The 13,206-nt window shown below is 36.2% G+C and overlaps 1 protein-coding gene across 1 annotated transcript in view; it reads left to right on the forward strand.

Annotated features, from left to right (window-relative positions):
• Positions 1-13,206, forward strand: part of LOC124794747 (exosome RNA helicase MTR4) — a 99,680-nt gene that overhangs the window by 34,122 nt on the left and 52,352 nt on the right. The window contains exons 4-8 of the mRNA XM_047258355.1: positions 7,371-7,545; positions 8,464-8,778; positions 8,858-9,092; positions 11,969-12,100; positions 12,186-12,346. Coding sequence (XP_047114311.1) covers positions 7,371-7,545; positions 8,464-8,778; positions 8,858-9,092; positions 11,969-12,100; positions 12,186-12,346 — 1,018 coding nt within the window. The remainder of the gene's footprint in view (positions 1-7,370; positions 7,546-8,463; positions 8,779-8,857; positions 9,093-11,968; positions 12,101-12,185; positions 12,347-13,206) is intronic.

Genomic DNA, 13,206 nt, shown 5'->3' on the forward strand with positions numbered 1-13,206 from the left:
CCTTAGGTTAGTTAGGTTTAAGTAGTTCTAAGTTCTAGGGGACTGATGACCTCAGAAGTCCCATAGTGCTCAGAGCCATTTTTTTCCCATTTCATCTTCTTCCATTTCCGTAATATTGCCCTCAAGTATATCGCCGTTGTATAGACTCTCTATATACTCCATCCACCTTTCTGCCTTCCCTTATTTGCTTAGAACTGGTTTCTCATCTGAGCTCTTGATATTCATGCAAGTGGTTCTCTTTCCTCCAAAGGTCTCTTTAATTTTCTGTAGGCAGTATCTAACTTACCCCTAGTGATATATGTCTCTACATCTTTACATTTGTCCTCTAGCCATTCCTGTTTAGCCATTTTGCACTTCCTGTCGATCTCATTTTTGAGGCTTTTGTGTTCCTTTGTGCGTGCTTCATTTACTGCATCTTTATATTTTCTGTTTTTGGCAGTTAAATTCAATATCTCTTCTATTACCCAAGGATTTCTAGTAGCCCTCGTCTTTTTACATGCTCAATCCTATGCTGCCTTCACTATTTCATCTTTCAAAGCTCCCTGTTCTTCTTCTACTGTATTTCTTTCCCTCATTCTTGTCAGACATTCCCTAATGCTCTCTCTGAAACTCTCTACAACCTCTGGTTCCGTTAGTGTATCCAGATCCCATCTCCTTAAATTCCCCCCTTTTTGCAGTTTCATTAGTTTTAATCTAAAGTTCATAATCAATCAATCAATCATGGCCGTAGTCCACATCTGCCCCTGGAAATGTCTTGCAGTTTAAAACCTGGTTCCTGGATCTCTGTCTTACCATTACATAATCTACCTGAAACCTTCCAGTGTCTCCAGGCCTCTTCTTTCGTGATTCGCAAACCAAGTGTTACCTATGATTAAGTAATGCCCTTTGCAAAATTCCAATAGATGGCTTCTTCTTTCATACCATGCCGCCATTTCATATTCGCCTACTACCTTTTCTTTTCTTCCTTTTCATACTATCGAATTCCAATCCCCCCATGACTACTAAATTTTTGTCTCCCGTCACTATCTGAATAATTTCTTTTATCGTATCATACATTTCTTCTATCTCTTCGTCATCTGCAGAGCTATTTGGCATATAAACTTGTACTACTGTGGTAGGCATGGGCTTCATGTCTATCTTGGCTACAATAATATGTTCACTATGCCGTTTGTAGTAGCTTACCTGCACTCCTATTTTTTTTAATTCATTATTAAACCTAATCTTGCTCTACCCTAATATGATTTTGTATTTATAACACTGTATTCACCTGACCGAAGTCTTGCTCCTCCTGCCACCGAACTTCACTAATTCCCACCATATTAATGTATCCATTTCCCTTTTTAAATTTTCTAACCTACCTGCCCGATTATGGTATCTGACATTCTACGCTCTGATCCATAGAACGCCAGTTTTGTTTCTGCTGATAATGATGTCCTCCTTAGTAGGAGATCTGAATGGGGGCTATTTTTCCTCCGAAATATTTTACTCAAGAGGACGCGATCATCATTTAACTGTACAGTAAAACTGCGTGTCCTCGGAAGGAATTAAGGCTGTAGTTTCCCGTTGCTTTCAGTCATTGGCAGTACCAGCACAGCAAGGCCGTTTTGGTTAATGTTACAAGGCCAGATCAGTCAATCATCCAGACTGTTGCCCCTGCACCTACTGAAACGGCTGCTGCCACTCTTCAGGAACCATACATTTGTCTGGCATCTCAGCAGATACCTCTCCATTGCGGTTGCACCTACGGTATGGCTATCTGTATCACTGAGGCACACAAGTCTCCCCACCACCAACAAGGTCCATGGCTCATGGGAGAAGATCTGGCTATTATGGATTATAAAGTTGGTTACTGGTTTTCATATGTATTTCTTGTATGTTTTTTGTAATATGAAACATTTTCTTCAGATATCATTTTGTACTCCGATGGCTCCGATGTTATAGTTTGGTTGTGAGTTGGCAAAGCGTATGAATGTGAGCGGAAAATAACTGCTAATGGTGACAGACTGATCTGTAGCACAGCCCGAGGTAGAAGTGAGGTTGACATGTTACATTTTGTTGTGAGGCGGTTGAAGTCAGCAAATGTGACCGAAGAAAAACTGGCTGTAGTGACAGCTGATCTGTAGTGTAGCCCAATAATTGTTTCAAAAATTTTGTAGGGTGTTTTCAAAAACCCCATTTTAAATTTTAAAGATTGTTCTGTTGTATGAATCAGCAGTCTGCACTATCTATTCCATTTCCCTGCCATGTTATTTCGTATACTCCACATCAGGAAAACGTTTATCGAACATCATTTTCTTATTGGTTCCACCATCTTGTCTAATCGTCTGACTTTTCATTCATCATGTTCATTTTCCATCATTCATCATGCAAACAGTTACCAACTGTGGAATGCAAGGGAAAAGCTCAAAAACATAAGTGCACATTTACATAAAATGAAAGCTGAGGGAGAAATTTTTAAACATTGTTGAAAATTATTAGTATCACATCTGAAGGCTGCTCCACATATATGTCACTGCGCAGCTGAAAATTTTCTCCACCAGGGGGCATTACAAATGGGTGCAGAAAAAAATATGAAGAAATCAAAAACGAAGTAGATGGTTTGAAAGGCACCTTCATTGTATAGAAAAAACAAAAAACTTTCAGAGGAATTAAAAACAAAGGTGTTAAGATAAAGAGTGCAAAAGAAATTCCATTCTTAAACAGTAAGAGGGAGAGTAGAAGTAGCACATTTATGGTGTCTGTGAGTGGAGAAACTGCCTGCTGAATTGATAGAAAATTGTAATTCAGCAGCACCACCAATCAGCACTTTCATACATTGATTTAGTTTTGCATAAATTATTACCCAGTCCTTCTAAATGTCATGTGTTGCGTGGCTCCACGATCTTGGTAGCAAGTGTTTTTTCTGTAAGACTGCAGATTTATGTCATTTATGTTGGCTACAGGAAATTCAACAGTGACATATGCTTTTCTTTTGAAACCTTTTGATTCTTTGCTGTCTGTTTTTCACTTGTGCATTTCTGCCTAATGTTGCATTTGGACATTTCCTGTCGAAGTGACTCTCCTGTTTGCAGTTGTTGCATGAATAATTGTGTTTACAATATGCTGAATAATTACCACATGATATATACCTGCACTGTTTATTTACATGCCTGTTTTTGCCACATTTGAAACATTTAACTGTAGACTTTTCCTGCTGACTTGCTTTGAAAAGATATTTATTTTGTTTTGAGTTGAAAGCATTTCGGGACATATTTGACTGTTCTATCTTTTCACAGACAAAGACTTTCAAATAATGTGTTGAGAGTTTTGTTGGATGCTGCTACATTACCCCATGCGGTACAGAACTGGTTAAGTTTTGGTGCTAACATTTTGAGAATTCATGACATAATCCACCTGTTTCACAGCTTTACCTTCTGCCACTAAATCTTCCGCATATTCTTGAATATGCATACAGTTCTGCACAGCTGACTTACTAGTATCATATTTGTAAATCCCGTATTACACGATGCGCCTAAACCTTACACCTATGCACCAGCACCCCTAACGTGCACACCTGTAAATACAGACTAGTTCACTGCCGACCTATTACACCATCCACGTAGAATGTACCTAGTGCGCATGCGCAGCAGCAGATGATACGCACGAAAAGAAAATAGAACTGTCTGATGTCTTGTAAAGTCATTCGTTCTACCGCCGGCAACTCAAGGGGGACTGTATGATATACTGGAACATCGTATGTTCAGATTATTTCTATGCACTCAAGGTTGCTATTTAATAAGAAATTATTTTTTACCATTATTAATTAAGTAATTGTTTCTCTATTATGTAGGTTAGTACTGTTCTGAATTAGAGACTCAACGGTTTTATATTGTGACACTTGGTTACACAGGTATGTGTACAGCGAAATTTACATTTATACAGCATATTGCACATGGAGGACCCACTCATTTTTGGAACTATTGCCCTGGCAGTGACTGTAAATCTTCGGATTAGGGCAGAACGGTGACGAAAACGAAAAGTCAGATGTTGTTGAGTTCAACCCTGACTGAAAAGAAAGGACACAGGCAGGGGAATATATTCACTATTAATGAAAGAACTGAGGCCCGAAGATCCACAAGAATTTTGGAACTTCGTTAGGATGGACATGACCTGTTTTGAGAAGCTGCTGTCTGTGATAGAAAATGGAATCAGAAAGTGTGACACAGTCATGAGGGAGGCTATCTCACCTTCTCGAAAGTAAGAATTAAATCATATGTTTATACATTTTGTGATCATACCAGCCTAGATCACTGATAAAATACTGGTAAACACCCTGTTATGTTGTAGGCTGGTTGTAACATTACGTTTCCTGGTGAATGGGGAATCTTTTACAAGTCTTGGCTTTTAGCCACAAAATAGCACAGCCCACCATTTCAAAAGTTGTTGTGGATGTATGTACTGCAGTTTGCAGCAATACTTAAAAGGTATGCTTGTGATATTTTTTCAAGTTTTGAACATACGGTTTATAAGTGCTACTCAGAGTTTTTCAGTCCTCGCCTATCAAACTGAGCGAAACTGCACAGACTTTGTTGCCTATCACTGTCAGTTTCTCTTTTCTGGCATGCTGAAATAAACAAGAGATGCAATCAAAACAAAAATGAACTTTCGTAAGCTAAGGCATTATGATACAAATCGAAAATCATCGTGTGGCATTATAGGCTTATTACTCAGAAAGAAACAATTGCCGACATATCGTATTATGATGCAGCGAGTAACACATGCACCCTTCCTCACTGTATGCCTGAATTAAAACACTTAACGCCTCTTTGCTCCATTTCATTTTTAGAATACGGAATAATCAATAGAAATAATGCTTTCACAAACAGCTGATATAAAAGAAAGTCTGCTGGCAAAAAAAGTTTTTACTCTGCATCTATGAAAACCTACTTACTGGGAAAAAAAAGAAGAAAAAGACCGCAAAAAAACCCCAACACGAAAATCTGAAATGAGCTAATATCCACCAAGCAGTAAGCAAATAACAAGCAGAAAACACTGCGGTAGCCCCTTCTGCACATGCATGAGTTATCGCTGCCTAGTGCGCATGCACGGATTGATGGCAGTTTAGAGCTACTCTCTATTCTGGCACACAGATAATGTGTCTGCTAATTTTCGTAGTTTCATTCGTTCTACTGCTAGATGGCTGACGCACTAGACCAGTACCGTTTGTGGCGAATCGTCATGTAATACTCGCTTAACTAAAGAAATTTCTCTGCAAACCTTCGATCATTGAATCTGGTTTTATAGCATTTATAATTTTTTAAAGATTTGACTAGCAGACTTACAATTTGCTTTTTTCTTGGCTATATTGCTGCTGACATTCAAACCTATAAAAATTTGTGCCCCATAATCTTTCTCAACCCAAGACTTTACATTTAGTACAGTTCTCCTCCTATCAGTTTAACTTGCTGCCCAGTTGCTACTGAGTAAAACTTTTTCGACTTTAATGTTATGTATAGTTTAAATCACCAAGAGACGTAGTTGAGATTTCCATAATGACACTCCAAAAAAGTTCCAATTGTGACTTAATAGAATCCATCGATAACAGACAAATTTACTATATGTGAACTTAGAACATGTAATGGACTTTTCTGACTGCACTTTGGCTGATTATCAACAAAATTCAATGACTTTAATTCCTTGCAACTAACTTGCTGCCTAACGCTACTTCCTATTACTTGCTAATATACAATGCATCAGTGACCTGTTTGTGTGCTCCTTTATAATAGCTGACGAATAGTTATATATCGAATTTTCTACTTGTGTGTTTCTGGGCCCACAATCTCTTGATAAATTCTTGTTGTAAGGATAAGTAACTATTTTGTTGTCTTTAAAGGAATACACTTCAGTGTAAATTATTCACCTTTAAATACTTAAACAAGAAACAATTGACAGGGCAGAATGTACTATTGCGTGCAGCATTATTTAAAGTAAATAAATAAATGGAACATATCTAAAAACACCTTGCACAATATGTAACAAGAGGACATAGAAAAATAGTTAGCTCTCAACATTCCTGTGGGGTTTTTAAAATAGTTGAGGAAGTGGCAACTGCACAATTATTGAAGTTAATGTGTAGAATATAAGGGACTGGAGACAAGATGTTAGAAAAATCAAGACCCCCCTTCAAAGCATTTGTTGATTTAGAAAAAGCATTGGACAACATTTGATACCTAGAAAAAAGTTGTATGCTGTAGGGAAAGATGCGTGATATAAAATACGCGCAAGAACCAAGAGGGAACAACAAGAATGGAAGACAAAGAGATCAATTTTCAGATTTTTAGGTTTAAGTCATTCCACTGTTTAACCTGTATGTAGAAGAACCAATAAAGGAAGAGAAAGAAAAATTCAGAATTGAGATTAAAACTAAAGGTGAAAGGATATCAGAGATTAGATTTGCTGATGACATTGCTATCATCTCTGAAGGTGAGAGAGAAGCACAAGAACTGTTATGTGGGATGAAAAGTGTGCTTGGTCCCAAATATGGATTGAGAATAAACGAAACAAAGGCAAAAGAGACGATGAGATTACTGATGAATGTAATATCACGATTGAGGACTATGTAATAAAAAGCATTCCTCATGTAAAGAATTCTACCGTTACGAAACATAGGCCTTAATTTTAGAAAGAAATTTGTGAGAAAGTTTGTCTGGAACACAGCACTGTTTAGAAGTGAATCATGGACTGTGGGAAAACTGGAAAAGAATTGAAGCATTTCAGGTGCTGAAAATTGAGATCAGAAGTGAGATGTTTCTCTACAGTCAGCAATGGAAGGTATGTGTGGAAAATACCATCTAGAAGAAGAGAGAACAAAAGGGCATATTTCAATAAATCTGCTTGTTTTCATACCAATTAGTCAGAGACAGTAAAGTTCTATTAACCATATGTCAGCTGGGACATCACACTTTCTGTGATCAGAAAATATGTTGCTTTTTAATTATCTTGGTATTCTGGTGTGCTTCTTTCAGTATGTCACATTTAAACTTGCTTGTTGACAAAAATTGAGTTGTAAAACTGTTCAGTTACTAACTTGATTTGGTTCTGTCCCATCCTTCTAGCCCTTCTTTCTTCATCAATACCAAATGAGCTAATAATTAGTAACAATGTTTTAGATATGACAGAAATTTTTATTTTGAATTTATATAAATGTGTACACATGTACTAGGCTCTTTGGATTGAGATTATTTTCTTAACTGTTTGATTGTGCTTGTCTTGTTAATTCATGTTACATGTTGATGTTAGTACCTATCTGCTTCATTTCCAGTTGGCTTAAAAAAGTACATGCTCAAACTTTAATTCCTAAATTATATTAAAGGTAAATGTTCTTTTGACAGGTACAGTATTGCCATGTCACTTCGTGATAAGCAGAGAGTGATTTACACAACTCCTATAAAAGCTTTGAGTAATCAGAAGTACAGAGAGTTCTATGAAGAATTTAAAGATGTTGGGCTCGTCACTGGAGATGTTACCATCAATCCATCGGCTAGTTGCCTCATTATGACAACAGAGGTATGTAACAACTTCAGATATGTAGATTTTGGTGTTCTTAGTCTTATAGTGCCAGGTGAATTGCTGTTGAACTCTTTGGATGATTGTGATTTTGATGTAAACTTAGTACACCGTCCAGGGTGTAGATGTGTTGGATAAATATAAAAATTATTCAATCCATCTGAAACCAGGTTAGTGGCAACTGACTGTACCTCAAAATAGTAATTGTTTGTTTACATCGCTATGATCATTGTGGCAGAGTTAGTGTTAGAGGGCACACAATCTGTGCAGGCAGCTTTATGTATTTCAAGTGTTTGTTGTTCAGTGAATACTAGTTTCAGAACTCTTTTATCTTCCTGCCTTTCTTTTGGCAACTATGTCATGCTTGTCATCTTTTTTGTGGTTCAGAAATAAATGTGTGTGCATTAGCATGGAGGATGATTTTGTTTTTCTTGGCCAGTCAACTGGTAAGTCAGAATTATTCTCTGGTTTATGAATAACGTTTCCAGTTTTATCCATTCTTGTTGTCATTCAAAATCTCATTTTTTTCTCTCAGTTGAATATGTCCATTGCATTTTATACACAATCTTAATTATTGCTGCAGTTTTTGTCTAGTGATCATGCATTTCAATGCACATTCAACACACAAAATTCTACAGAAATGTTAGTGTTATAATAGTGCGGAGTTAGGTACTGTTTCCTGGATGTTGTCTTTCCTTACTTTGTATTGGGTGAGTGAAATGGTGACACTGAAATCTGTTTGTTGTGACACACGGAGGTGATGTTATGCAATGAAATTATCTGGTATCTTTTGTGGTAGAAATATGAAACAGTTTAAACTAAACTGTACTCAGATGTAGTATTTTGCCTGTATTTCATAACCTTTCTCTGTTTTTAATTTTGTAATGTAATCTCTATTTCAAAATTTTCAATTTCTAGATCCTCAGGAATATGCTGTATCGTGGGTCAGAAGTAATGCGTGAAGTAGGCTGGGTTGTTTTTGATGAAATCCATTACATGCGTGACAAAGAACGTGGTGTTGTTTGGGAAGAAACACTTATTTTGTTGCCGGACAATGTACATTACGTTTTTCTTTCGGCAACCATCCCAAATGCTCGTCAGTTTGCTGAATGGGTAGCACATTTACATCGTCAGCCGTGCCATGTTGTCTATACCGATTACAGGCCGGTGCCTTTACAGCACTATATTTTTCCTGTTGGTGGCGATGGAATTCACATGGTTGTGGATGAAGCAGTAAGTAGAAAATTGAATAGTAGAACTTTTTGAGAAACTGTACTTGTAATTCTTCACCAGCAAAATTGTTTTGTTTTAGGGCCAGTTCAAGGAGGATAATTTCAACAAAGCAATGGCAGTTCTGCAGAATGCTGGAGATGCGGCTAAAGGTGACCAGAGGGGTCGACGGGGTGGAATGAAAGGCGAAACGAACATCTATAAAATTGTAAAAATGATCATGGAGAGACAATTTGCACCAGTCATTATTTTCAGCTTCAGCAAAAAGGACTGTGAGCTTTATGCTATGCAGATGGCAAGATTGGATTTCAATACTGGTAACACTTTTGTGTAATCATTGAGTCTTTCTGCCATTATCATCATATGGTGCAAAGGAATATTTTGAGAATTATGTTATACACAGTAGTCTAATAATACATCATGATTCTTATTTCACTTTATTTTTCTTGCTAGTTAAACATTTCTTGCAAATTTCAGCCCACAACAAACTCACCAACTACATAACTTTTCACTTGATTTAATTTTGTAGATGAGTTGCTAGGAATAATTGCAACAAACCCTGAAAGTTGTCTTAGTATTTCACAAGACGTCTCTACCTTATTTATTGTAATGCTCCTTAGCAGTTCAAGTTAATGTCTGTTGCTCTCTGTTAATTGTGACTCTGACAAACTCTAAGTTTTGAAAATACCTTTGATAAAGGGTTGATTGTATTGTTTTAAGACATAAATTAGTTGATATTATCATAGTTACTAACTTAAAATTGTTTGCAACCTCTTAAATAAAGAAAGTTTTTTCTCAGTGGTACAGTACTTAGAAAAATGAAAATACGAGTGCACATTTTGCGCTGGGTGTTTAAAAGGATGAATCTGCATTCATTTTCACTTAGGGAACAGTACAGTTTTAACACACAGAAGTATTCACACCATGAATAGCTTTTCAAAATAATGTGATGGAAAAGAAATGGCACACCAGTCCAAATATATAATTTTGCATTCAAACTGGGCAATACTTGCATCTAATGCACTTGATCTGTGCACACAGGAGAACATAGTATGAGAATGATGGATGGCATTAACTGCTTGGGAAAGGGTTCTATACAGCTTGGAGACAACATGGAAGTCTTGCCACGGGTGATTGTACTATAATTAAGGAGAAAAGGTTAGAATGAATGTTGGGATTATTCTATAGCAAGGTACAATAAATACACTTCTACAAATTGTATCTAATAGAATTGAATGTGTCCATGTGAAAATGTAGAGTGTGAGTTCCTGTATTGTAATAGACTGGTCTTGGGTGTGTGGTGGGAGGGGGAGGGGGAGTGTCATATATATGTGGGAGCAAGCAGGTTTGAGTCCACATTTGTCCAGTCTAAATCAGATCTCCTTTGATTTCCATAATGACAAACTGGTTTGGAGGAACAAAATATAGTACTATAGTTCTGTGAATGCAGAAGCATTCTTAGAAACGGTATGAAAATAATGTGTTGTTTCATCAATCCTCATCCTTTGGTTTCAGTATGCTGATAACGTTTTCACTGTTTGGACCTGCAGTGAGACTAAACTTCCTGTATAATTTAAACCTGTTCTCACAGCTAAGGTTCACAGTCAAATTGTCTGGATACTGTGTCACCTTCCCTGTTGTTAACATCCATTTCATTGTTGCACACTTCCATAATTCTTTACATATCAAACCCTTCATCTAATAGCAGTGCTTGCACTTTGACTGTTAACATACTTTTTGCACGAAATGCGTCCACAGTAGCAACAAGAGGATTTCTCATGCAATCTTAACTGATGGGGAAATGTTGATTGCTATGAAAAGCAACAAAAAAGTGCACTTGTGAAACAACTCATGATATACAACAGATGAGATGTAATAATTAGAGCTTATTTTGATATGACAAAGGCAATTTTGTCTGTAGGAATGAATAAAGACAGAATATATGGGTGTCACACACAGTACCCCATGAGTAGCTTGCTCAGTGAAATGATAGCCGTAACTTCTACTCCTGCAGTACCACTAGTGTAATTTTTATTCCATCCCCAGCACTTCTGAAGTACATGGCGTCTTCCTACCACCCATCTCCCACTTTCAACATAAACATTATTCATTTATTTGTTTTTTTCCTTTTTTATTTTTGTTTTTACATTTTGAAACTTACGTTTTTGTCCAGTTTGTGTTCTTTTCTCTTTTCTATACTTTTTAAATCCTGTGCTTGTCAGTTACTTTCTTTACCATTTCTAGCTACACTTTTTCAAAACTTCTTGGATCTCATGATGCCAAAGTCTGGTTTGCCTATCACATTCTGTTTGTTCCTGTGTTGTTCACTTTTCTCTTTTTGTTTTGCTTATAGTGTCCTTTCAGCAGAAGTAAACCATTCCAAGGTGTGATTACTTCAATATTTTGGCATTAGCAGTCTACATATCGTTCTGAAGCAGGCACAGAAATTGACACAAGATATATCTTAACATTCAGAAGCCGGAGTTCTTTCATCTGGCAAAAGAAAGGAAACATTTAGAACTAATAGATTAATTAGGAAATTCCTACAGGCCCACATGTTAACCAAGTTGTAATAGGCAGTATAAGAGGAAAATGAGTGGCTAAAATCTGAAAATTGAGGACAGAAAGGGCAGTTTACAAATCAGATGTAAATAAACACCAGATGAAAATAAAATTGCATAAATGAAACAGATACGAACTTCAACAAACAAAAACAAAAATAGTTTCATATCATGGTCAACAGGTAATAAATGGAAGAAGCCAATAAAATATGTAAGAGAGACTGGTTGAGATGCAAGAACAATATTCCAAATCTGGAAATTCCTGTTTAATTTCAGTTCCATCAACCATTTCTTTGTTTCTGACAGAAAAAATGAGATGGATGAACAAGGTTCCACCAGCCATTTTTTAGAATGTGTCTGCATGTTATTCCTCTATCTTCACTTGACTTTTAATTGGAGAGATTTTTCTCCTTGGATATTGTGTGTAGTTCATTGTTTGTAAGTCTGATGTGATATCACAGATAAAGTGAATAACTCAGAAGTTCACTCCCAGTAGCTGTCACGAATAATCAAGTGGTCTCATTTTGTACAGAATTCTGCAGTGCAACTGCATCCTTAATTTAATGGTGGGAATCATTACCAAATGTTTGTAAACTAATAGTGGGAAACAACTTTTTTTCTGTATCTTACAGCTGAAGAAAAGAAGTTAGTGGATGAAGTATTCAATAATGCAATGGACGTTTTATCCAAAGAGGATCGTCAGCTTCCTCAGGTGGAAAATGTTCTACCACTTCTTCGAAGAGGGATTGGTATTCACCATGGAGGTTTGTTGGGAAATCTGTGGTTGGAGTTTGTTTTTAGAGATGTTACAGTGTTTAGGTGATCTAAAATTTTTTTACTTTTTTCCAGGATTATTGCCAATTTTGAAGGAAACTATAGAAATTCTATTTGCTGAAGGTTTAATAAAAGCTTTGTTTGCTACTGAAACTTTTGCAATGGGTCTTAATATGCCTGCCAGAACGGTGTTATTTACTGGCCCTCGAAAATTTGATGGAAAGGATTTTCGTTATGTAATTATATCATATATATTTTAAGTAAGCAAATTAAATAGTAGAAGCTATAAACATGAGTAAATGTTGGTAAGAACTGTTAGCAAAAATTTATCTCTGTTACAGAATTGGTGTAGGGAGTGTGTTGTGGGGAGAGCTTTAAAGAGGAGGGATCATTCTTGAAAGAAAATAGTTTGTCATATGATGGAGGAGTTTCCTTAGTGAAAAATAGTTCTTGAAGTGAATGATATCAATGACTGTTCTAGAGAACTAAACATGAGAATTTTAAAACAAAGTATATAAATTACCAAAGAGGATGATTTGCACATCAGTGTGGAAAATGTAGGAAGTGTTGACATTATCATAGTTCATGAAGTAAAAATATTTGATTATCAAAAAATTACTGTCTTTTACTAAAGTTTATAGCTTCTTGATTATATAAATAATTTTTTTTTTAACTGATCAAAAGTTCTGTTGAAATACATCGTGTAGGTCGTAGTTTATTGAGAGTAGGTTTTTTCCTTGTATTTTCTATCTACCTTGTCTCTTGATGAAAAACTTAGTACTGAGACTCAGTCAAAGCATTGGATTGTCCTACAAAAGAAACTTGATTTGGATTCATACTAACTTAATTTTCTACCTCATTTGTGGTGAGAACTGGCATAATTCACAATGAAGTTGAAGTTCCTTTCTCATTTCTTGTCCAGTTAAGATAGTGTTCTATACGTTTATACCTTTAACTGAAATTAAGTTTCGGAAATTCATAAACAGAAATATGAATATGGTGTTTGTTATCAGTCTGTGGTTACACCATCACAGGGAAATTACTATTGAAATTTGCACAGTCACTTGAAGAAACAGGAGCATAAAAGAAAAAATCA

Source organism: Schistocerca piceifrons, chromosome 4 (assembly GCF_021461385.2).
Source record: "Schistocerca piceifrons isolate TAMUIC-IGC-003096 chromosome 4, iqSchPice1.1, whole genome shotgun sequence".
Taxonomy (NCBI): Eukaryota; Metazoa; Arthropoda; class Insecta; order Orthoptera; family Acrididae; genus Schistocerca; species Schistocerca piceifrons.